This window comes from Nicotiana tomentosiformis, chromosome 2, assembly GCF_000390325.3.
Source record: "Nicotiana tomentosiformis chromosome 2, ASM39032v3, whole genome shotgun sequence".
Classification (NCBI taxonomy): domain Eukaryota; kingdom Viridiplantae; phylum Streptophyta; class Magnoliopsida; order Solanales; family Solanaceae; genus Nicotiana; species Nicotiana tomentosiformis.
In genome coordinates, this window is record NC_090813.1 from 69,670,881 (window position 1) to 69,695,713 (window position 24,833).

Sequence of the window (24,833 nt, forward strand, 5' to 3'; positions counted from 1 at the left end):
TGCTAATACATCTAGCTATCCCACAAGTCTTTCATTTTAGTGTAGTATGTAGTAACTGAATCCGTACTTTGCCTCATGGTCGCATTTTCTGTCCAGAGGTGATATATACTTGTTAGATTCGATCGATTAAACCTTTCAAGGAAATTATTCCAAACTTTCTTTGCATCAGATGCGTACACGATGCTTGGCATCAATTTAGCAGAAACCGTGCTTCCAATCCACGACAACACTATCGCATTACACTTTTTCACTACTCGACTAGCTCCCCTTTATACCGGTTTCTCACACAAGTTCCATCTGCAAATCCAAGCTTTTTTTTTTCCCCGGAGTGCTAGTTTCATCGCTCTACTCCATAGGGCATAATTTTCTGGCCCTGTGAGTTTAATCGGAATTAAAACTAGTCCGGGAGTGTCTCCTGCTTGGAGATATAATGGATGATTATGGTCAAGCATCGTCACTTACGAAAGCTTAATTTTTGATGATTTTGCCGGAATTTCACACCAAATCGACCTCACGCCAGATCTGCCGGAAATTTTTGAACTACGTCAGAATTTTACATCAGAGATGCCATCCTCACGATCGCCGCTCTGATACCATGTTGAATTTGCAGTTAGAATAAAAATCAGTAGCTAGGATAGAACATGCAGAGTGCTACGGCACCAAAGGACACGAGGATCTTAGAGAGAGAAAGAGGACATTAGAGAGAAGGAGGAGAATATTTTCTATTTCTTACAATTGATAATACAGGCTGTTCTGTATACTTATTTACAGCTTATACTCACGTGCCTAATATGTGAGTTCTAACTAACTCATCTTAACCAACTAACAATGATCTTTTAATTCTTTATTGATCTTATTTAAATGCCATCAACGTATCATTAATTCACGTGTCATATATATTTTCCCACCAATACAACAAGCTCATAATTCGTGAATAAGACAACAACGCAAGCTCATTAGTGAAAGCCTCAAATTCTCCTTTGGACATGTAACATATCTATTGCAGTTATAATTGTCTCCCCCTTAATTTATGCAGTATTAAAACGGTTGTTTTTCTATATGATGTGAACATGTAATTTAGAACTATTCAAGAATAAGAACTTCAAATGGCACCGATTATATTATATCAAGCAATTTTAATACTAATGCTTTTAATTTTGAAATTGTTGAATAAGTTGTTGAAATTTTGGAAAAATATATGGAACACATAAACATGTTGATGACATTAGGATATCTCATGCTCAACCCCTCCTGTCACAATGGTGTGGGCCAGGGCATTAGAAGCTGTAACCTGTGGCCAATTTAATGGGGTTGAAGTTAGACGCAAAGCTTTTTGATTATTAAGCTATAGCAGGACCGCATAATATCCAATAACTCTAGTCCATTTGCACTAAAGTGACTCAAATGTGTGTTTGAGCTACTTTAAGCAAGAATTGTCTCTAACTTTAGCCTCATTTTTAAAAGCTATTATAGGATTCCAACTTGTGGACCAATGGATAGGCAAAGTGGAATGATCATGGCAATATGAAAAAAATATATCGTACTCTTCACAAAATGGTCACTCACTTGGAAACAAAATTTCGATATATACTTGAGAGAGACTTTTTTTAATTCTCCTTTTTCAGGGCCACAAAATGTGGATAGTTCTTTCTCCATTAAAACTTGGCATGAGAGGTATGAAGCCTGAAGTGCATGGTCCACAGCTTTTACTCAGCTCATTTATGGTAGAAAGCCAGTGATATTAACAAAGGGATGACAGAATTTTAAGCACAAATGAAAAAAGGGTGTCGTTTGTTACTGGCTGACTTGTGTAAAGATGAGATCCCTTTTTGCACTTGCACACTCTACATTTAAGGCATTTAAGTGAGCCATGAAAAGATCTTTCCAGAATTCTACTTTATCTGCGGTTGAATGGAGTTCCTTTTGTTGCAATATTTTTTCTTATATAATAAAAAAAGAAACTGCTATTTTTCATAGGTATATATATCAAATATATGTGCCACTTAGAAAAATTAAAAGAAATCATCTATTTTTTTTTCATGATCTCTCATGATTTTCACTCACTTCTTTCACGTTTAGGTCACTCCTTTTAGTTCTCCGGTTGGTAGGTCCAATTGGAAACCTGCATGTTGTAAAAATACACCGGCTCTCTCGTAACAACGCCCAAAATAGTTTCACTAAAGCAAACCCCAGAGAAAAAACTCACAAAATTTCTGGTTCCAAGACTCATTATTTTTGGGGCCGTTAGATGGTGAAACGGAAGGGACAATCATTAGCCAAACTGCTTCTCGCTTGAAATACAAGTTGCTTTTGCTTTAGTTTCTGTCTTGTCAACCTCTTTTTATGGTGTTGGTTATTTATAAAATAATAATTAAAAAAAGGGTCAAAACATTGGCCTTGAAAAGATAACATGAGAAAGAATTAACAATCAACTGCACATGGACATATCATTAGAATTTCTTCATGCTTGACTGATTACATCAGAGACCTAGCTACCTTTACTTTTCACCCTTTCTTTTCTTCACCGTAGAAAGCAAAATCAATTAAAATTTTGTGTTTATGACCCCAAAGCTTAGTCACTGTTCCACTTATCTTTCACCTTTTACTTGCCTTTTTACTTATCCAGTGCACAACATAACTTTTAAGGTCATCTATAACAGAACTGCCCATCCAATGGTACGTACGATTGCATCCCTTTTGTCCCCCCCCCCCCCCCCCCCCCCCCCAAAAAAAAGGAGAGAGAGAAGCAAATACTAAGTATTAATTTAAATAGTTAAATCAGCCAAGTGGTTGAAAGAGTTGTCGATTTACTACTAAAGCTTCTATCAAGGAGCTAGCGACAACAAATTCGTAAAAATTGCTCGTGTGGTCCTGTCGAGATACTTGAGATAAACTGACCCTTGTTAAACAATTATCACTCCGCTCGGCTTAACTACTTAAGTGGTCGATACATATAAATAAAAATGTATGTGTTTGGATAAAAGTTAAATTATTCAACAATGATCACAATTTCACAACTACCGTAACAAAAGAGGAAAAAATGGAAAATGGGCTGAGAAATATTCACCTGATCATATTTGTTTATGTAGAATATTATATTGGGCAATCTTCTCACGGGTGATGATTCTCTTCGGAACATGGCTACTTCTTGTCTGTCTATAGCAGTCACCTTTCGATATACTTGTCCATTACTGTTTGCTATTTTGTCTTAGTCACTAAACCAATTGACCATGTCTTTCTCTACATTTTCTTCTTCTCTCACCATTTTTATGTTCCTCTTCTTCTTCCTCATTTTAACTTCCTCCAATTCTTTGCTCAACTCCCTATCCATCAATGCCACCCTCCGGCGACAGCCTCGAAAACTCACCGTTAATTACTATGCCAAGACTTGTCCTAAAGTTGAAATTCTCGTTGGCTCAGTAACCTCCCAGATGTTCAAAGATGCCCCTGCCTCTGGCCCTGCCACCATTCGCCTCTTCTTCCATGATTGCTTTGTTGAAGTAAGTCACAATTCTAAGTGTAGGCGAATTCAAAATTTAAATTTGATGACTTCGTTGTACTCTTGAAATTATGTTTTCGCATATATTTATGTTCTATTTCAAAAATACTTGAACTCACTAAACAAGGCTCCATCCGCCTCTGATTATTTATCTCTAAGATACTAGCTTATCCACCGTATGAATTCTCTGTGTGCTACATTTTTTGGCTTGTGAATTGTTTTTCATTATGTTTATGTAATTAAATGCAGGGGTGTGATGGGTCAATATTGATATCAAGTAAACCAGGAAGCAAAGAATTAGCAGAGAAAGATGCAGAAGATAATAAGGATTTAGCTAAGGAGGCATTTGAGGGCATAAACAAAGCCAAAGCTGTGGTGGAAAGCAAGTGTCCAGGTGTTGTTTCCTGTGCAGACATTCTTGCCATTGCTACCAGAGATTTTGTCCACTTAGTAAGTAAATCAAATACTACAGAAATTAGTCTACTAATTTTAAATGGTACCATGTACTTTACTTTTTATTTTCCCTTTTTTCCGTTTTTGGTTTTCCATGGGCATGTAGCTCCATTATAATGCTAATAATGGTCCTCATCTAAAAAATTTTTTTTTTAAAAAAAAGAGTATTCTTGTGCGACTGTTTTTGGGTTTCAGTCCGTCAGCATTCTTTTTGATGTCAGCAGCAGTTTAAATACCAGAAGATTAATACAGAGTAGGGTTTTATTGATTAGCATTTCACAGGCAACTTCAGAATTCTCATTGGAATCAAAATTCGAAAGTCTGTGGCTAAAATTCATACAGTAAGTTCATCATTTTCCAAGATTAAAAAAGTGCATAAGTCCGTAGTGTAAATTAACTACTTTTTACCTCTTATCTAAAGTTAGAAAAAGTCTCGAATGAAAATACACGAGTGTCTTGAATTAAAATGATGTCAATATGTAAAAGTTGGTAGTTTTACTTTATTCTCCAATAGATGTACAGCTCTTAACTTATTCCTATTTTTCGCTTCAATAAAGCCTAGGCCCTGTTGCCCCGTACCTAATTTCGTACGTAAGGCACCACAAAATATGTCTGGATAAAAAGGAAAGAGTCATTTGGTCTGCTTCTTTTTCATCGAAATTGTCTCCTTCTCATATCATCTGCAGAAATCTAATGCATGATATCAAGATGTCTTATCCCTCTATCCAAATTTCCAAGAGAAGAATCAAACGGTTCTCGATTGATTAATATATAGGGAGCAATAGTCCAAAATCGTGCATTTTTTTGTGTACATATAAAAGCTCAAAATAGCTGTCCAAATTTTGGCATGATATGAGAAGCAAAACAAAGGTCATATTTTCATCTATATATTGTATGTGGTTTCCGAAGATTTGAGTTTCTCCAAGCTAAGGTACCAAATTGCAATAAACATCGTTCATTTGATAGTAACGAGCTGATCAAATAGATATGGAAAGACAGAAGACATGTGAACAGCTACATATTTTAATGTAATTCCGTGGGCTCCAAAATGAATTCTTGGGATAATAACAAGCTTTTGACTTGTCTTTCTTCGAGAGCCACACTGCATGATTTGAAGAAGGGCCAGATCGTTAGAATTGTCCCACCAACTGTTGTCACCTTTTGCTCCACATTGACTATTGATGGGCCAAAAAACAGTAGACTACGGGAATGGAATCTTGGGAAGCTTAATCTCATGAAATTGGAAATTATGAAGTTCTATATACATTGTTACTTGTAAATTAGTTACACTAATATGTTGCAGTATGTGAAAGCGCACATACTGTCAGAATATATATTAAATCGATTTACTAAATTAAGTTTTATTATAGGTTGATGGCATCAAAACTTTGTATACTATCCGTGTAATGTAACATGTGTAATAGCACGCTTAGATATCGTCTCTAAAAAATTATTAACAAATGTTAATTATAATAATTTATTTATAATTACTTTATATAAGTGATCTAGTTATATAAATTTATATGTTATAGCCTAATGTCATATAAATTTATATGCTTTGAATAGGTTGGAGGACCATATTATCAAGTGAAGAAAGGAAGATGGGACGGAAAAATATCAAAGGCATCAAGGGTGCATCAAAATCTTCCCCAATCAAACTCAACGGTGGATCAACTTTTGAAAATCTTTTCCTCAAAAGGACTCACACCAGAAGACCTTGTGGTCCTCTCCGGCGCGCACACCATTGGTTTTGCACATTGCAAACAATTTGTGAACAGACTCTATGACTACAAAGGGACCAAGAAACCTGACCCTTATATGGATCCTAGGCTTCTCAAGGCTCTCAAATTGTCTTGTCCACAATTTGGTGGCAATGTTGATATTGTAGCACCATTTGATGTGACAACTCCTTTCTCATTTGATAATGCTTATTATGGGAATTTGGAAGCTAAGTTGGGATTGCTGGCTTCTGATCAAGCTCTGTCTTTGGACCCTAGAACCAAGTCTTTTGTTCAAGATTTGGCAAAGGATAAGCATAATTTTTTCCAAGCTTTTGCTGCTGCTATGGAGAAAATGGGAAGTATTGGGGTGAAAAGGGGTAGAAAGCATGGGGAATTTAGAAAGGATTGCACTATGCATATGTGAGTCTTGGGTTGTTGGATCTAATTTCTCCTAATTCTTCATTTTTTTCATTTGATTGTTATTTCTTGGTCCTTTTTTTCCTTTTTATTTTGAAGGAATCTTGTACACATCTATGATAGTGACTAAAAGCAAATAAAAAAGGAAAAACATAATTTCTTTTGGCCTTAACGGGGGTTTTTATTTTCACTATTAACGGGTGATTGGAGTTATCTTTTTCAGCCTTCTGTAAATTAATGATGATTTTCTCTCCCTCCTTTATTTAGTTTTTTTTCCGTTAATAAATTCAGAATGGATTCCCCAACTTGATCCTTGGTATTAGTATGACAAAAGATTAGGTTAATTTTATGAACGATCGCTCAATTTTTACGTTATTGCATTAAAGTTGCTAGATCATATTTGGTCGCAGAAATCACTAAATTATTTTTGTAATTAAAGAACCACTCATCTATATTTATACTATATTAAAAGCACGAAGGCATTTAGCGAAATGTTTTTACCATCGTAAGTTTATTCTATTTTGGATAAAATTGTAATTATAAACTCTAATAAATTTTTCCTATGGAATAAAACTAAAAGTTGCCGTTTATTTCCGTTTTTGTTGCATACGACTTTTATTTGTTTAGGTTTAGGTTTCACTTTTAGTATAGAATTCTTTTACCAATAAATATTTACTTAGTTGTGTCTTTTCTTTGTTTAGATTTAGGATCCTTTGTCAAAATTTTCTTATGCTACAGATCTTTTATAACATCTTGATTTTCGTTTTAAATATTGTATGTAGTTTTATTTCGTTAACAAGTTTTATTTTCGTTTTAATTATTGTAGGTATCCTACAATTGATCATTGGAAGAAGCTCTTAAAATTTCGTGGATTTGGATACGGCAGTGACAACAGTCTCTAGAGGCAAAACTTATTTGTATTTGAGGTAAACCTATCTTTAGTGTGTTTTGGAAGTTAAGTAATAATTATGGTTCATGTATTCTTGACAGACAATATAAATTGAAAAGTTGTTAGTTTTGTATTTTTTGTTTACAATTTTTCATATATGATTATCAGTTTAATGACTTATTTATAGATTTAGTACAAGTTATTTAGATTTTAGATCATTTATTTCGGTAACAAAAAAATGTTAGACATTTTAACTCATAATATCAATTCAAGATCTTATTAATTCAAGATTATTTTGCCCTATGTTTTATAATTAAAACTGCTAATTGTTGTGCCAGCTCAAGTTGCTCATATTTTCTAAGAATTTGTTTTATTACCTCTTTTAATTGATTTTATTATAGATATTACATGATCTAAAAATTGTGTTACTTATAAAGAATAACCATTAACAAGTGGCGTCCCAAATTTTGACGATTTGATCGGTTCAAGTAAACAATTCTCCTCATCTCATAAAAATAGTCATTATAGAACATTATGGTAATATTTTAGATTTTTCATTATAAAATTTTAAGAAATATTAATTTTAAGGTGTGGTGTGTGATTTTTCCGTCTCACTTACAATTTTAAATTTTGCTAAACAATAAAATTGCTTTGACACGAAAACAAACTTATTACGTTTTGAAAGTTATATGTCTTTGTTGAAGTTCGGCTACGATTTTTTTTTTTCCAATCTTTGATCTTAAGAGACTGAAATTTTCTGAAATAGCAATTTACTTTAATTTACTTTCGGATAATTTAATTGTTTTACCTTTCTTTAATATTTATACTATTCGTGTATTCTTAAAAATTGTTTGTTCTCATGATGAAGATAGGAGTATAACGTCATAGTAGTCACTTTTGTTGTATAACCTAATAGGCGTAAAACTTATGGTTAATTAAAAAGTTGACAAAGTTAAATTATTTGTAAATAAACTTTTATTTTGTATTATTAAGAAAAGCCAAAAATAAACTATACAGAGATAATGGACAGACTTGCAGCATGATATGGTGTTGTTTAACCCATGTAAACTAAGTACTATATATTGTGGCGCCAATGTATTAGGAGACAAATTTTCCTACTTTGTTCAATTTTTATTTAGCATTCAAGTATTTTTATTGAATCTTCTTTTGAATAGAATTTTAAATATTTTGATCGACTTTTACAATCTTACTGTCTTGTTGGTAATAAAATACTTGTGTACAGTTGATTTCAGGTATACTCGCAATGACAACTGAAATAGAATTGACAAACGAACGTGTTCCAAGTAACGTTTTAAGAAAATCTGATTTTCAAATAAGAATCTTATTTAAAATAGATTAATCAAAGTAGTACATTGATAAATGTTCGAAAATCATGTTGTATCAGTGTACTAATCATATGAAAGCGCAAGACAAAAAAATGACACTAATTATATCCAAGGTTCTTTTTTCGGATATTCTTCTAAATATCGAATAATTTTAAATTCTATTGCGCTAAAATATAATTAAACTTATTTTTCATTTAAATACATATTGCATTTATTTGGACGTTTTTCTACTATACACAATTTATACTTAATGTATATAATTCTTTTATTATGAGACGTGATTTCCACGTGACTAGTGTATACTTAAATACCATAGAAAGTTATTAGGAGAGAAGTTAATAATTAGGCAAAGTTGAAAGACTTTTTTGTTACAAAGATAAATTAATAATTTCGTGATATATAGATTAAATTGAGTTATTTTTTTGTTACAATTTTCTTGTCGCACAAAAATATAAAAATAAAAATAGTAAACTTTCTAATATCTTTAATTTTCTTTTCTTGGCAGCCAAATAGTATATCCGCATTGGTTAGTGAAAGTCAAAATGTCAAAACCATTTTCCTCCTTCCTTAAGTTTGAACTAATATAAGAAGGAAAACCCAAATAACCCGAATATTGCGCCGTAATCGGACGCCGCACTTGTCGCCGTCGACGGAGATCCAAAATGAGGGCTGTAGTTCAGCGTGTTGTTTCAGCTAGTGTAGAGGTAAACCCTTGATTTTTTTTTCCTATTTATATAGCTAGGAATAATGGTGCTCACTACTCACCTAGCGCATAATAGCAATTTTGCAGGTAGAAGGGCGTATAGTATCAGCAATCGGGCCGGGCTTGCTGGTTCTGGTCGGGCTTCATGAATCTGACGTTGACTCTGATGCTGACTACATGTAAGTTAACTGTGACAGTAAACATTGGTACTTTGAAATGCTTAATAGAGTAGTAGGAAATATTTTCTAAAGCGAATTTATATTTTCCTTTCGTTTTGTCTACTTGGTTCCGTTAATGTCTGTAATTTGCAGATGTCGCAAAGTGTTGAATATGAGACTGTTCCCAAACGAGGAAACTGGAAAGACATGGGATCACAGTGTAATTTTCACTCCGTTTCGCTCCCTGTTGTGCTGGTTTATTAATATTTATAACACTTACTCCCTCTGTTTCATTTTGTATGCCGTTGTTTGATGGGACACGAGGTTTAAAATGTTATTTTGACTTGTGTATTATATAGTAATATATAGTAATTGAGGAAGAATAATAATGAAGTAGTGGTTGATAGGGAAATATTGTTGAGTATAATGGGTCCCAGCTATTTATTAGTTAGGAGTAATTAGTTATAACTATCTAAAGTTAGTTAGTTGATATTGTATAAATAGAGTATTTAGTTGATAGTGCTGTACAACTATTCATTTTGCTCTTCTTCGTTAGCTAATAAATTGCTTTCTTTTCATTCCTTCTTCTTCTAGAATCTTCAAGTTCTGCCATGACTGAAGCTCCTTAACATGGTATCAGAGCTCGGTGCTCGATCTCCTCAAGCTCAGCTGTGAGAGAACTTGAATAATCCAACTGTATCGAAGCATCAACCTTTCATTGATTTGATCGAGCAATTTCTCAACACAGAAATCTCTCTGCTCAACCTAAAGTTTGGGAATTTTTTATTTTCTGGTTGAATCGCGGTCAGATCGTGTCTAAATTTGTGTGGATTTGATAAAATTGTGAAGATCTCCGGTAAAGCATTTGTTACTGTGATAATGTCGATCAATGAAGAGGTAGTTGGTTCTCCTGTTGCTGTTTCAATGTCCACACCTACTACAAAACTTGTCGACCACAATCACCCTCTCTACATTCATCCTTCCGATACTCAAGGCTGTGTGCTCATTTCTATTCAACTTCAAGGTTCAGAAAACTATTATATTTGGAGTAGATCTATGAAAATCGTATTGCATGGTAAAAATAAATTAGGCTTTGTCCTAGGCACTTGTAGAAAAAACAGATATGATACTAGTTTGCATGAATTGTGGGATAGATGCAATGCTATTGTACTTGCTTGGATAATGAATACAGTTTCACCAAGTTTAATTAGTTCAGTGATCTATGCTTCCAATGCATACACAATGTGGGAGGATCTTAAGGAAAGATTTGATAAAGATAATGCATCTAGGGCTTGCTATTTGCACAAAGAAATTGCCACATTAACTTAAGGCATATCCTCTGTGTGTCTGTGTATTACACTAAACTGAGAGAGTTGTGGGACGAGTATGAAACCTTAACTCCATCACCTACTTGTGGTTGTACTGAATCAAGGAAACATGTAGAACACTATAAGATACAGAAGTTGTATTAGTTCCTCATAGGGCTAAATGAATCCTATGAGAATGCAAAGAATCAGGTCCACATGACTCAACCCTTGCCTAATCTGAACCAAGCTTATGCTATGATAGTTAATGTGGAGAGTCAGAGAATTAATGGAAAAATGTGTATATGCTGAGAGTAATGAAGCTGCTATGATGAGCAATAAGGTGTATACTGGAGTCTGAAGGTTACAATGGTGGAGGACAGACTAACAATAACTCTAATGGAGGTTATACTGGAAGTTACAATGGTGGAGGACACATTACTACTAATTCTAATGGAGGTTATAGACCTAGAAACTCCTTTGGTAAAGCTGCAGTTTGGTGTGATTACTGCAAATATAAGGGTCATACTAGAGAGAACTGTTTTAAGCTTCATGACTATCCTTCTGACTTTAAGAACAAGAGAAAAGAAGGGGCACAAAATGCTCAGGTTAACAATGTGACAAGTTCTGGTATTCCAACTTCAGAGTCACAAGGTCGAGGACATCAGACACCAACTTCTCCAGCTCACTTCTTTACTCAGGAGCAGTACCAGCAGATTATGCACCTGCTGAATAAGGACAAGGAGGCTGAACCTATTGCCAATTCTGTAACTGCAGGGACAACAGGTAGTATACATGCATTTATGACAAGCTAGATGCATAGTAACTGTATTATAGACACAGGAGCAACAAATCATATGGTTCATAGGTTGCACCTGCTAGAGAAGTATGATGAAATACCAGAAAATGTTAAGAGTAAAGTCCATTTACCAACTGGAGAACAAGTGTCTATTACTTATACTGATATTTGTTCTTTTTCAAGGATAAGAAAGTTCAGAACATTCTCCACATTCCAGAGTTTAAATATAATCTCCTCTTAATGTCTAAACTCACAAAGGAGTTGCAGTGTCTAGCAACATTTTACCCTGATTTCTGTGTCTTTTAGGAACTCTCAAGTGGGAAGGTGTTGGGAATTGGTAAGGAAGAGCTAGGTCTGTACATTCTCAAGGCAAATGACAGAGCAATACTCAATCACCAAGGCACTCATTCTTCTTCAATTGTACATACCATTCCAGGTGACACCAATAAATGTAGTAATCTAGCAAACAATAAGACTTGTGCTATATCTTCTTTATGGCATCAAAGATTAGGTAATGCTCCTTTAAAGGTCTTGAGATCTATAGATGCTTTGCATAGTATGCAGCTAAGGGAACATCATTGTACTGTATGTCCTATAGCCAAGCAATCAAGACTACCTTTTCCTACTAGCTCTCCTTGTTCTAAATCTATCTTTGACATTGTGCATGGTGATGTCTGGTGTCCCTATAGGGTGCCTACGCATGATGGCAAGAAGTATTTTTTGACCTTGGTAGATGATTATTCTAGATATACCTAGCTATTTCTATTACATTCTAAATCAGATACTATTGAGATGATCCTCAACACAGTTTGATCACAGACTCAAGTGCCTAAGAACAGACAATGGCACAAAGTTTTTTAATGATCAGATGCAGACCCTTGTTGAGGACTCAAGGTATAGTACATCAAAGCTCTTGTACATATACCCTTCAACAGAATGGGGTCGTTGAGAGAAAACACAGGTCTATCCTAGACATGGCTAGAGCACTCACATTTCAAGCTTTCCAGCCCCTCAAATTCTGGGGAGAATGTGTCTCTACTGCAGTCTACCTTCTAAATCGATTGCCTACTGTCCTACTACAAGGCAAATCTCCCTTTGAGAAGTTTTTCCAAAGAAGTCCCTCATTACAACATCTGAGAGTATTTGGCAGTCTTTGTTATGCTACCACTGTGAAGAAAGGGGATAAGTTTTGCCCCAGAGCAATTTCAGCTGTTCACATGGGCTATTCCTCCTCTCAGAAGGGTTATATCCTCTATGATTTGTGCTCCAAAAGGTTCTTTGTCAGCAGGGACACTGTGTTCAAAGAATAAGTGTTCCCCTTCAAGCATATGTCTTCTGGTGCTTCTCCCTTATTTCCTGTTTTGGAGTTTGTAGAACAACCTTCACAATCAGTTGCTTCTTCTGATGATTCTGCCTTCCCTGCAGCCTCTCCTAGCCAGCACTATACTGATACAGTTGAGACCTCCTCTCCTTCTATCTTAGTTCCTCAAGATCATGGTCAGTCTAATCTATCCTCACCAACTTCTCCTCATGTCTCAGTCTGTGAACCATCTGCTCCCTCCATAGCACTTAGGAAGTCCTCTAGGACCACCAAGCCACCTGTGTGGCTAGCAGATTATGTTGTTCCACCAAAGAAGTCTGCATATCCAATGTCAAACTATGTGGCTTATAATCAGTTGTCCTCCACTTATAAAGCTTCCCTTGTTGCATTCTCAGCTATTGTGGAACCCAAATCCTTCTCAGAAGCTAGTAGGGATCCCAAGTGGGTTGAGGCTATGCAAGCTGAAATCACAACTCTTGAAGAAAACAACACCTGGTCTATTGTTCCTCTTCCTCTTGGCAAGGTTCCTATAGGTTGCAAGTGGGTGTTTAAAGTCAAATACAAGTCACCTGGTGAAGTGGAGAGATACGAGGCCAGGCTGGTGGCCAAAGGTTACAGTCAATAAGAAGGGTTGGATTACACAAAAACCTTCTCTCCTGTAGCTAAAATGGTTAGTGTGAGGGATGTAGTTGCATTAGCTGCTGCTTCAGGATGGTATGTGTTCCAAATGGATGTTCACAATGCTTTTCTTCAAGGAGATCTTCTTGAAGAGGTGTATATGCAGGTTCCTAATGGTTTTTCAAGCCATGAGGAGTGTCAACATGTGTGCAGACTACATAAGTCACTCTATGGATTAAAACATGCACCTAGGCAGTGGAACTTGAAACTAACTGAAGCTCTCGTAGATATGGGATTTGCTCAAAGTCACTATGACTGTTCTTTGTTTTGCTCAGAAGATGAATTCAGAGTTAGTAGTCATTCTAGTCTATGTGGGTGACCTAGTAACTGGAAGCAGTCTACGGCTGATCAAACAAGTCAGAAAGGATTTGCAGGAGAGATTCAAGATGAAAGATCTTGGTGAACTTAAATACTTTATAGGGATTGAGTTCTCTAGATCTCAGGAAGGGATAGTTATGTGCCAAAGGAAGTATGCATTAGAACTAGTTTTTGAACTAGGACTAGCAAGTGCAAAGCCAGCAGCAACACCTCTGGAGTTCAATCATAAGCTCACATCCATTGAGTTTGACAAGCAAATACCAAATGGTAGTTCTACAGTTGATAAGGAACTTGAAGACAAGGGAAGCTATCAGAGACTAGTTGGAAGATTGCTGTATTTAACCATGACAAGGCCTGACATTGCCTTTGTAGTTCAAGTGCTCAGTCAGTATATGCATGCACCTAAGGTGTCTCACATGGAAGCTGCCCAAAGAGTGGTGAGGTATATCAAAACTGCTCCTGGACTTGGACTGTTTATGCATGCAAAAGTAATTAAGTCTCTGTTTGCATATTGTGATTCATTGGGGAGCTTGTGTAGAGTTAAGGAGATCAGTGACAGGCTATGCAGTGAAATTTGGTGAAGCACTGATATCATGGAAGTCAAAAAACAGGGAACTGTGTCTAGGAGCTCTGCTGAGGCTGAATTTCGAAGTATGGCCTCTACTGTAGCAGAAGTGGTGTGGATAACAGGACTCTTTAAGGAGCTGGGAACTGAACTAGTGCAGCCTATACAGCTGCATTGTGATAGCAAGGCTGCTATACAAATTGCAGCTCATCCAATCTTTCATGAGCGAACCAAACACATTGACATTGATTGCCATTTTGTGAGAGAAAAGATTGTTCAAGGTCTGATTAAAACCCAACACATCAGAACAACTGAGCAGCTAGCAAATTTACTAAGAGTCTATGCAAGTCACAACATGAATACCTATTAGGCAAGCTGGGAATGAAAGATGTATTTCAACCCTCAGCTTGAGGGGGAGTGTTGAGTATAGTGGGTCCCAGCTATTTATTAGTTAGGAGTAATTAGTTATAACTACCTAAGTTAGTTAGTTGATAGTGTTATACAACTATTCATTTTGCTCTTCTTCGTTAGCTAATAACAGAGATTGCTTTCTTCTCATTCCTTCTTCTAGAATCTTCAAGTTCTGCCATGGCTGAAGCTCCTTAACAAATATTCACGTCAAAAGTTAAATCTTGAATAGTTAAATGAACTTGAACTCTTGCAAGTTGTAAAAGTTCAATGAAGTGATGTCAAATGTTTTGCAGCATGTCTCAATGGAATGAGTGTTATATAACTTGAAACCAATGGAATAGTTTATATTTTTTTTATCAATTCATTTATTTTTTCTCTCCATGTAGTTGCGAAACTTCTAGTTGTATTGCATATTTAGTTCATGACTGATAAAATATGTGTGGTTTCCTTGTGCTGACTTTTAGTGTTGTCAGCTTCCTGTTTAGTAAGAATTACTGACTGTCTGATTTGATATCGAAAATTTTTGCTTGAGTAAAATGTTTTTCTTTCCTTAAAAAGTTGACCTCCTAAGCTAGTTGAACCTTAGAAATTTACCACCGATAAGCATTGGCACAGAAGAGTTCATTGGCTATGTCATACTATTTCCATTTTATTATGGGAAAAGAAAGAGGCGGAATATATAGAGGATATGTATCACCAACCCCAACTAGTTTGGTGTTTCAACTCTCGTACTAAGACTAATTTGGGTATTTTACCATATTGGTTATTCTGGGTTTGGGAATTTATAAGGATTATAGAATATTGTTATTCCATTTCATATCTCCAATGTCAGATATTCTGATGCAAGATAAATGATGGTAATGTTGCATGGCTTGGACATTTAGAAAAAGAGAATTGTATTGTTTACTGTTCAAATTGTCAATTACTTTAACGCCATGGCTTCAGTATTAAGTTTATTGGCTTCTATTCTCCATTGGCAGGTAGTTCAGAAGAGTTATGAAATTCTGTTAGGTAACTGCTTTTCTTTACAAGTTGTCACAATGGTCAAAGTCTTAACAATGACGCTTTGGAAGTTTGTATGATGGGAAAATAATGTAAAATGACTTTAAAGATGATGCTTTGACTATCTCACAGTGTTGTCAAAGGCGCGCTTAAGCCCTGAAGCGAGGCTCAAAAGACGTTGAGCGCTTCGCCTCGCTATGTGGGCGTTTTAGTGTCGCATCAAAGCTCTAAGGCGTACTCTTCCTTGTCAATGGGTGTAATCCTGAAAAGGCAACCTTAAACAATTGATATTTCACTTTATCATGATTTGTTTTTCAATTTCTTTGTCCATATAATTGTTATTCATGCTTATAATGATTGGTCTTGGACTACGTGCATATTTTTATTTTTTCTCCCGTTGCGCCTTTTTTCATTAAAGCTCACGCTTTATTTGCGCTTAAAGCTCCAACAGACCTTAGAGTTTTTTTGCGCTTTTCGCCTTTGATAACACTGCTATCTCAATGATTGGAAAATAAGTTAAACTTTGATCAGGGTGTATAATGATTTACTTGTATGTCTAATACTGTCGGATGATGCAGTGAGTCAGTTTACACTGTACGGGATTTTGAAGGGAAACAAGCCGGATTTTCACGTTGCAATGCCTCCTGAGAAAGCAAAACCCTTCTATGCCTCTTTGGTTGAGAAATTTCAGAAAGCTTACAAACAGGATGCAGTCAAAGGTGAATAATTTTCTTTTCAGTAAATTCTCAGTTTTGATCTCCTTTTTTGTTAGTGAAGGTCCATGGAAAGACAAAAATGGACATTTCTCTCCGTCTCTCTTGTTTTATTGCTGACGGGCTTCTATGTTCTTGACTCAACTCCTATGTACTTACATAACAAGTTAGCATCAGTTTCAGGCTGTCAGCATAACTATTTTGCTTACTGGGGGCACTCATCACCCCCGATGTGGATTACTTGCTTATCTTTACTCCATTTGCAGACTATACATGTTGACAACTTATCTTTCAAGGTTCTAATACGGAATGCTAATGTTTTCTATTTTCCTTTAACTTTCCCCTGGCAATTTCAGCTGTAGAAAGGAGGTGGCAGAAATTTAGTGCAGAATTTCCCTTAAACTAAAGAAATTGTGTGGAATTTTTTAATATGTTTTAATCCATAATGGCGTGATGTAGTAGGTAGCCCCTGCTGTGAGAAAAAAACATTAAAGAATAATTTCCTAAGACAAGAATACTTGTATCATTACATCTGGAATATAAGATCAAACTTCTCCAGCCATTGTAGGATGTTCTGCTATGTTTTTGAAGTGTTTCACTTGTTGCGTTCAACATCATCCATGCAGTCATAGTAAAGACATCTGATAACTACTTCACTGAATAAGGCTGTTGGTTTGCATCTGTGGTGTTTCCATGTCAACTATCTCATTGTTGAGGCTCTTATATTTGCTTGGTGTTGAAAAACATCACATGCATAGATCCGCATCATAGACCTTAAAGCTGAACAATTATCTGCTTTCATTTGAAAACTCCAATTCTTGAAGATATTCTAGTCTCTGTAAGCAAAAAATCAATTCTTCATTGGTATCACTGTTCTCTTGAGATGGTTTTCTGGCTTCTTGTGTATGTGCAATGAATGTTGTCTCTGCAACAGTCAAAAAATTGACTGGCTCTGATGCTATATACGAGGTGCCCATCTATATTATTTTTTGTTTCTTTTTGTGTTTTATTGCAGATGGTATCTTTGGAGCAATGATGAAGGTTAGATTCCATGAAAAAATTATGACTTTAGCTTTAAATTTCTGTTGAACCGGGCAGTTGTGCTCAGACTTGTCTATTCGTTTAATTTGGTAGGTCAACTTGGTTAATGATGGTCCTGTCACGATGCATCTTGATTCAGCACAACCGTCAAAATGAGACATGAAACAATTGATGAAGTGATTCCTATGCGCTTTTGTAGCAGTTTGGATGATAAATCTCATATCCTGAAAGCCAACAAGTGTTGGGTTATTCATTCATAAAAAATTTGTAACCTGAAATCTCGAAAGGAGTCAAAAAGGGGGAAAAGAACAATTTCTTCCCCTACCTTAACAAGAAATGTAAACAAAGTACCCAGGTGGAATTTTATTATTCGCACATGATTATACTCCAAACTCTTTCATTTGGATTTAAGTGTCATGGATATGAACCTTCAGTTTATGGTTGTTATCGCTTGTTGCAATAGCTGGAACCCTAATTGGATAATACATCGCACCAAAATAATTGGAGAACATACCGCAAATTGCCTAACAGAGCACGTCGCCTACCTCTCATCAGCCTGTGACGCTTCAACTATTTCATCAATCGTCAGTATAGATGCGTCGTTGGTGTCCAATTTTGTTTTTTTGTTTGTATTTTCATGACTATCATTCGATAGGATTTAACAACATTAGAGTGTCCCAGTTTTTTCACTAATGCATATTGCGTAGTTTAGAGCTATGGATATTCATTCGACAATTTCCTTAACAGTGTTACCCTTTTTAGGTTTCCTTAAGCTACAAAAGAGTGCCTCCATCAGTTCCTTCTACTATTTAAGACCTTAATCAGACCAACCAGCAGATATAGAATACAATAGTTCAAAACTAATATGCTGTCATCTAGTGTCGTTACAAGATTATAGGTAAAAATTGATCACCTATCATCGTAGAAAGAAAGCACAAATGTACCTAACCACTAAGGTTTCCTCGACCAAAATTTTTTATCCTTATCCGTTGTGTGCGAAGCATCACCTGACCGACTTCAAGAGATAGGAGGTTACTACTGGCGTCCATTTGAAAAAAATATACATTACCAGCAACAAATATTAACTGCCGTTTCTCCTATGACTTAGTTGAGAGAATGGTTGCTGCTGTAAACACCGCTTCTTTACCAAAAGATAGAATTTCTGTGTTCCTGCATCATATGCCAACTTATTAACTGATGCAGAGCTAGACACAAGAAAAGCTTTTATAAAGAAATGAAGAAATTGCTTCAACGGTCTATTACCACATTAGTATATCATATGTTGAGGCATCAATAAAAGTTGCATTTTAAATAAGGAGAGAAAATCCCGACTCGAACACACTTGCTGGCGAAAATGGATTTCTCAATACTCTGTCAGAAGATACAGAAGGAATAGCTGACAGATCAACCCTGTAACCCTCTTGTGCTGCTTTTTTAATCATTTTCTTTTCTAGCTCTAAAAAGTTATCAAATATACGAAGAAATCTAAAAAAATTCTTAGTGGACTTCTGTTCGTCCGGTTGATTTTCTAACAACTATAGCACTAATCCAAATCAAAAGTAGTCATTCTAATCATAATTATCTGGACCAAATGTGCCTTTCTGATCTTATTTCCGAATAGATTTTTACCTCATCCAGTTTAGGTTCTATATGGAACTGCGTAACTCGGGTAAGGTGTTTAAGCTAAACTCTAATAGGAACATGATACATACAAAATCCACGGAAAAAAGACAAATATGCTACTTCAATTGTCATGTTGCAGATTCTTATGATCTATACCCAGATATTAGGGAAATCTAAAAGCCAGTAGGTGCCTAATTCATTACGAAGCTTGTGCAATGGCTGGTTCAAAAATAATATGCGAAGGCGACAGAAAATCTTTGAAGAAATTAAGCATATTTATCAGCAGGTGAGAGCAACCAATCAACACACATCAAGTAAATCTTACTTGTCTTCTTTTCTGATAGAAGTAAAAGCGGCTATTATGTGCTTGCAGATTTCAGGGAGAGAGCTTCCTTTCATTATCTCTTCGGAATCATCAACATATTCAGCAGAAGATTCCACTGATACTGACAAGTAAGCCTGTAAGAGAATGAAATACTTATCCTGGTCAGACTAGGACAAAATGATTATCTATAACTGAACTCAAAGCCCTTTTGCAGCAACATCTTCTGGAAATTCTGTAAGTGAAAGAACTATTCTAGGAATCAAAATTGGATATTAAACGAATTTGTTTGCTAGTAAGAATAATCACCAAAAAGGCATGTCCTAGAAGAAGCTGAGCAACATCAGCTCCAATTTTTTTGATGATATTCTTTGTGCTGCTGCTGTTTGAGAAGCACTTCAGAACACCTTCAAATGTGGAATCATTCCCTGGACTATTTGATCTCCTAGTACGAACAGAAGACTGCAACATCAATTAAATTAAAGTAGTTTTAATAAGACTGCAACATAGAGTACATTAAAGTGATTTTAATTTCTCAAAATTCTAGCTTGTAACCTTTGTATTAAACCAGGCCAAGCTTTTTGAGATGACACCTCAACAATATAATGTACAGGAAAACCACCGACAGAACCAAAAATGAAATTGGGGCATGAATCTTTTGCAATTCCTAAAAAAGGGAAATGCAAACAATTCATTTGTTGAAAAAGCTCAAGTGTCGCAACTAAGGACTTCTGCAAACTCCAAGGAACTTGCTTGAACACCATTCCCATTGAGGAGATTAGAGAAATTTATGCCCCAGATTTTCCCAACTCACAGTAAATATCTTCCATAAAGTAGGCTGCAATTTCTGTCTCTACTCCTTGAATGTGGTAGAATTGAAACAAAAGCTCCCGAATATCATTATCAAGACACTAAGCAACAGAGTGGTTCCACAATCCATGCACTAGTATTTCAGCAACGTATCGACCAGAGACTATATATCTGTAGGGAATTCGTGATTAAATTCAAAAGAGATTGGGTAAATGGTAAAAATCTTTTATGATAAGTGTGGTTAAAGGTAAACATCTTGTCAAGAATTACCCTATGCATTCATGGACAACTTAACATTTCTGCCATCAAAATAAAATGAAGAGACCGGCTCAACGTGGACTAAGACAGCACAAATGGTAAGTTGTGTTTAGGAAGTATAAGGAATGTTAGAATGAGAAACAGGTCATCTTCTATATGCTAATGCCTCTAATAAAAAGTTCCACGTTCAATATCTACAGAGTCCAAGGACTTCTCAAACAAGGTTATGAGTCTTTGACATGGCGGCTTGGACATCTAGCGAACATACTGTCTTAACAAATAAACTAATAACTCATCCCTGTATTTATATATAAAAGAGTGTACTTCTGGCCTTAAAACTGAATGTGTCATGCTGTGCAACAAAAATAGGACTGAGAACATCTAGATAGCATCCAGAAAAATGTAACTACAGACAAGTCTCAACTGTCATTCGAACATGTACAAGTACCAAGTCACTAGAAATTGACTTTATGCTGCAGCAAGAATCAAAATATGATCATGTCCTCATCTCATGAAAACATGCAAAATATCCTACAAGATGGAGAAAAAAGTGTGGACACTTTATGCTTTTCCAACAGCGTTAACTTAAAGAAGTGTGGATTATCCCGGTGGAATAGTTGGACAGCATTGAACAAATAGCATAACTGTTCAATTGCAGGGTAGGACACTTCGTATGACATAAGCCTGCCATTAGAAGCGCCACATAAAGATTGCAGCATGAACCCAGTAATCAAAAAGGCAGAAAGGTTGGCAGGATAGAAGAAGTTAGTAGAAAAGGTTCGAAGAAGTATTTTCGAAAGCAGAAAAGGAGGTATGTATCAAGAGCATATTGTCTAACATCCCAACATATTACATGTATCCTATCACCAAAAAGTTATAAAGACTCCAAAGACAAAAGAAAACAAAACAGAGCAACAATAACAACAGAATGCCAACAACAAAATACTAAGCTTCATAATGAAACTAAATTTGATAGACTAAAACAATGCCCCAATTCTTGTATCTAGCCTACCTTCCACTACATAATTCCTACCAGGTGAATTAAGTGGAGATACTTCCAGTGTCTGTTTTTACATTTGTTAAGATCTGTCATGATGACAGAAGAATCCATTTACCTTAGGAATGTACTTCTGAAAATACGGCATGATCATTTTTAGCTTCCACCTGGGGTCATCAAAGACCTGTAGAAATTTATTTCATCATTTAGGTAACATTCTCCTTGACAACCAAGGTTATGTCAGAATGACAAAGAAACATGTAACAAATGCTCAAAGTCTGATTGCACATTTGTGATATAAGATTTCCAGGAACCATGTAGAGAAAATGTTATTATCTTCCCAGTAAAGACACAAAAGTATAATCTCATTGTCCTACTAAAAGAGGAAAGGACATTACCTGAAAAAAGGGGGAGAGCATGTCAGAATTGTAAGCAAGTTCATCCAAAATGATCTCTGCAGCAGGTGTTCTGCACCATCTCCGATATCAATTATATTTCTTAATCTGATGGCTTTATTAAAAGTAAAATAATTTATTGAAGGAAATACCTCACACCATCAGCTCTGGTGGTAAGGCCTTGAACATCTGCCACATCCCGTGATGTATCCAGCTCCATCATCTAATTGTGAAACAAGTCACCGTTAGAACTGGTCAAATACATATTTTAAGGAATAGAATGCACAAGAATTCACCATTATGAGGAGCTTCTTCAAATAGAAGCAAGTAGATCGTTTGAGTTCAGGTAAAGCTAGTGCAAAAGCAGAAGTGTTAATATATGATATCTCCTTTGAGGGAGGTGCCACTGAATCCAGATCAGAGGTGGACTCAGATTGGTCAGATAAATCAGAGAACACATCACATATAACCGACAGGCAGTCCTTGACTAAGCCTTTGTAGATTATTTTTCTTGACCCCTGAACAATGAGCGGAAGACAAATAAGTAATGGCATCCTGTGCATACCTCAGCAAACTAACACTTCTAATTAGCAATATCACAGACAAATAAATAATGGTAACATTTGAAAACGAAAAATATACCAGAAGCACGTTGAGCAATGAATCTCGCAAAAGGGTCCATCTCATCTTCTCTGCAAGATGAACCTCTTAACATTTCAAGAAGATTTCTTAAGGTGCATAACACTTCATTAGAATTAGAATCCTCAAAAAATCATTACCTTTAAATGCATAATTACAAGGCACAAAGTCTGCTTCAAGCACGCTGACAAGATAGTGAAGTAGTAACATCTTCCTTAAAATCTGCAATTGATCTTGTCAGACTATCTGATGAAAGATGAAAGACAAGGTAATTCTTCAATGATGACAATACACACAAACTGATGAACTAAATGGCTGACAAAGGATTTAAGTACAACTTTGACCTGTGAATTATCTTATTAATCTAAAAGAAATAAGTACAACATTGACCCGTGAAATTAACTTATTAGTCAAGATTGTCAGAAAGGCATGTTCAACTAAATGCATAGCCCGCAAAGGAATTCGACATAACTATATATCTAAATTAAAAGCTCAATACAGAAATACACACTATTGGTGAAAAAGAATGGTCAGAAGCTAACTGTACTAGCACTTGGTTAATTGATACATGCTCACCATGAGATACTGCTTCAATGGAAAAATGTGAAAAACAAATAATAACTTATATACTTCTTATATGCTCAAGGAAATGCAATATATGCTCATAAATCAAGAAAAATGTGAAAAGAACCCGGCTACCGGACTAAGTATAGCTGAAATTGCAATTACTACTGGATCTGAACTCACAATCTATATGATAATAAAAGGAGAACATATTTATTACAAGTCACAGAAATGGAAAGAAAGCTTCAATGTGGTACCAACCTCTGTTTCTAATGCTTTTGATTTCTGGTTGACCATTTTCCCAAGCTCTTGTATTAGTGAATGAAAGCCCTAAAATCACCAGAAAGATTACCATCACCAAGATACAGGTGAGAGGAATAACAAGATTCAGTAGAATAGGAAAACACAATAAGAAATTGATGTGAATGTGTGATATAGCCATTACATAAGATCTGACTCACCAAGGAGTCAATTGATCCACTCGAACCTTTATTTATTTCATCATCCTTATCCAACCCAAGAGTAAATGGACACCAGGCCTGAAATAGAGTACCCAATCATTACTATTGACAAAACAACTCTGTCTAGGAACCACGGAGTCGTCAACTATGAGAGGGTGGAGATACCTCTTCAACCACAACAGGTTCATTCGAAATGGTTGGTGGCAGACATGATTCTGTCTTCTCCATTTTGGGCAAGCACAACCTAGGAAAGCGCTACATTCACAAGAAATTCCATTCAAGTAAAAATGTCAAATGCGGTAATAAAAGAAAAAAGGGCAGCTTAGAGCATGAAACATCCCGCATTCATGCATGGTCCGGAAAAGGGCCGCACCCCTAGGGGTGCCTGTATGTAGCCTACCCTGATGCAAGCATAGTGACTGATCCCATAGCTCTTTTAAACTTAAACATAAAACATGATGAATAAAGCAAACGTGTACCTTATCCAGCTCATTTAAAAGTTGATAACTTCCCATTATTAGTTCAAGGGAAGTCTCTTCCTTCAAAATTTGGAAAATTGCCTGCCACATCGTGCTGTTCCAGTATATCCATTAATTAGATGTAAGAATCATTACATCTCAAATTTCAGATTAAAAACTTACATAGACTAGTCCTACTATATACTCTAATACAAACAGAAAAAACATGACAAAACAGAAAGGGAGAAAAGATTACTTACCTAGTAGGCGGAGTTCCATTATCAGGAAGTAACGAAGCAGAGCGAACAGCTTCCAGAAAAGCAAGCCCTACGAAAAAAAAATCAGAATTGAAATAATTAACGGATGAACAAATGAAAGAAATAAGAAAAGTGAAAAAGGCGTACTGTCGTCAAGGCGGTGGTGAGAGTGTCGATTGAAACCAGAAGTATCGAGAATTGCCATTGTGTTCTCCTCAATTCCTCCATTATTCCTTCCTCCACCTCCTCCGCTCTTTCGCTTTTCCATTCTCCCTTCGATTTCCTCTCCGACTTTTTCGTTTTCTCAAAACCCTAGGAAGAAACGAGTTTCCCTCACGCCTGGTGCCTCTTTGGTTTTTTTTTTCCCCGCCACTTTCACAGGCTCGTCAGCGAGAAAAAGAGAAAAATAGGATTTACAAAAATATTCCGTTGCCGGGAATCGAACCCGGGTCTTTCGGGTGAGAGCCGAATATCCTAACCGACTAGACTACAACGGATTTGTTGTTTAAACACTTGGTTAGTACTAATTTAGAGTACAAGCATTGCGCATGAATCCTTATCTATAGAAATAAATTTTAAAAAATCACATGAATAATATTATTTGAATTCCTATATTACTCAAATAAGTATAGATTTAAAAATATATATATGTAGAAAGTTATAATTTAAACGATCTTATAAATTATAGTACAAGTTAATGCTAATTTCAAT

At 35.8% G+C, this 24,833-nt stretch overlaps 3 protein-coding genes and 1 non-coding gene across 4 annotated transcripts; 2 read left to right on the forward strand and 2 right to left on the reverse strand.

The window, feature by feature from the left end:
* Positions 1-3,067: 3,067 nt before the first annotated feature.
* Positions 3,068-6,262, forward strand: LOC104108241 (peroxidase 19). Its single transcript, XM_009617227.4, has 3 exons — positions 3,068-3,500; positions 3,749-3,949; positions 5,519-6,262. The coding sequence occupies exons 1-3, from the start codon at positions 3,231-3,233 to the stop codon at positions 6,095-6,097; spliced, it is 1,050 nt and encodes a 349-aa protein (XP_009615522.1). The 5' UTR covers positions 3,068-3,230; the 3' UTR covers positions 6,098-6,262.
* A 2,604-nt stretch (positions 6,263-8,866) lies between these two features.
* LOC104108242 (uncharacterized) lies at positions 8,867-17,776 on the forward strand. Its single transcript, XM_009617228.4, has 7 exons — positions 8,867-9,029; positions 9,116-9,207; positions 9,340-9,406; positions 15,563-15,593; positions 16,163-16,303; positions 17,313-17,338; positions 17,432-17,776. Exons 1-7 carry the CDS (start codon positions 8,988-8,990, stop codon positions 17,492-17,494), a joined length of 462 nt encoding a protein of 153 aa, XP_009615523.1. The 5' UTR covers positions 8,867-8,987; the 3' UTR covers positions 17,495-17,776.
* A 383-nt stretch (positions 17,777-18,159) lies between these two features.
* On the reverse strand, positions 18,160-24,507 carry LOC104108243 (negative regulator of systemic acquired resistance SNI1). Its single transcript, XM_009617229.4, has 15 exons — positions 24,270-24,507; positions 24,126-24,192; positions 23,887-23,980; positions 23,573-23,662; positions 23,408-23,485; positions 23,208-23,276; positions 22,523-22,604; positions 22,386-22,435; positions 22,040-22,261; positions 21,896-21,966; positions 21,747-21,816; positions 21,467-21,532; positions 19,593-19,745; positions 19,287-19,420; positions 18,160-18,508 (listed from the first exon to the last, which is right to left on the reverse strand). The coding sequence occupies exons 1-15, from the start codon at positions 24,388-24,390 to the stop codon at positions 18,436-18,438; spliced, it is 1,440 nt and encodes a 479-aa protein (XP_009615524.1). The 5' UTR covers positions 24,391-24,507; the 3' UTR covers positions 18,160-18,435.
* Positions 24,508-24,546: 39 nt separating this feature from the next.
* TRNAE-CUC (transfer RNA glutamic acid (anticodon CUC)) lies at positions 24,547-24,619 on the reverse strand. The gene has a single exon. It is a non-coding gene; the product is annotated as a tRNA-Glu (tRNA).
* Positions 24,620-24,833: the final 214 nt, after the last annotated feature.

What these genes read in the sequence shown, in the direction of transcription:
- LOC104108241 (XM_009617227.4), top strand. Translation starts at nt 3,231, where the DNA reads ATGTCTTTCTCTACATTTTCTTCTTCTCTCACCATTTTTATGTTCCTC. An exon ending in TCCATGATTGCTTTGTTGAA is followed by an intron (nt 3,501 to 3,748) that starts GTAAGTCACAAT and finishes AATTAAATGCAG; the next exon opens with GGGTGTGATGGGTCAATATT. An exon ending in CCAGAGATTTTGTCCACTTA is followed by an intron (nt 3,950 to 5,518) that starts GTAAGTAAATCA and finishes TGCTTTGAATAG; the next exon opens with GTTGGAGGACCATATTATCA.
- LOC104108242 (XM_009617228.4), top strand. Translation starts at nt 8,988, where the DNA reads ATGAGGGCTGTAGTTCAGCGTGTTGTTTCAGCTAGTGTAGAG. An exon ending in GAGTTATGAAATTCTGTTAG is followed by an intron (nt 15,594 to 16,162) that starts GTAACTGCTTTT and finishes CGGATGATGCAG; the next exon opens with TGAGTCAGTTTACACTGTAC. An exon ending in CAAACAGGATGCAGTCAAAG is followed by an intron (nt 16,304 to 17,312) that starts GTGAATAATTTT and finishes GTTTTATTGCAG; the next exon opens with ATGGTATCTTTGGAGCAATG.
- LOC104108243 (XM_009617229.4), bottom strand. Translation starts at nt 24,390, where the DNA reads ATGGAAAAGCGAAAGAGCGGAGGAGGTGGAGGAAGGAATAATGGAGGA. An exon ending in ACCAGAGCTGATGGTGTGAG is followed by an intron (nt 21,817 to 21,895) that starts GTATTTCCTTCA and finishes GAGATGGTGCAG; the next exon opens with AACACCTGCTGCAGAGATCA. An exon ending in TGCTCTCCCCCTTTTTTCAG is followed by an intron (nt 21,533 to 21,746) that starts GTAATGTCCTTT and finishes AAATTTCTACAG; the next exon opens with GTCTTTGATGACCCCAGGTG.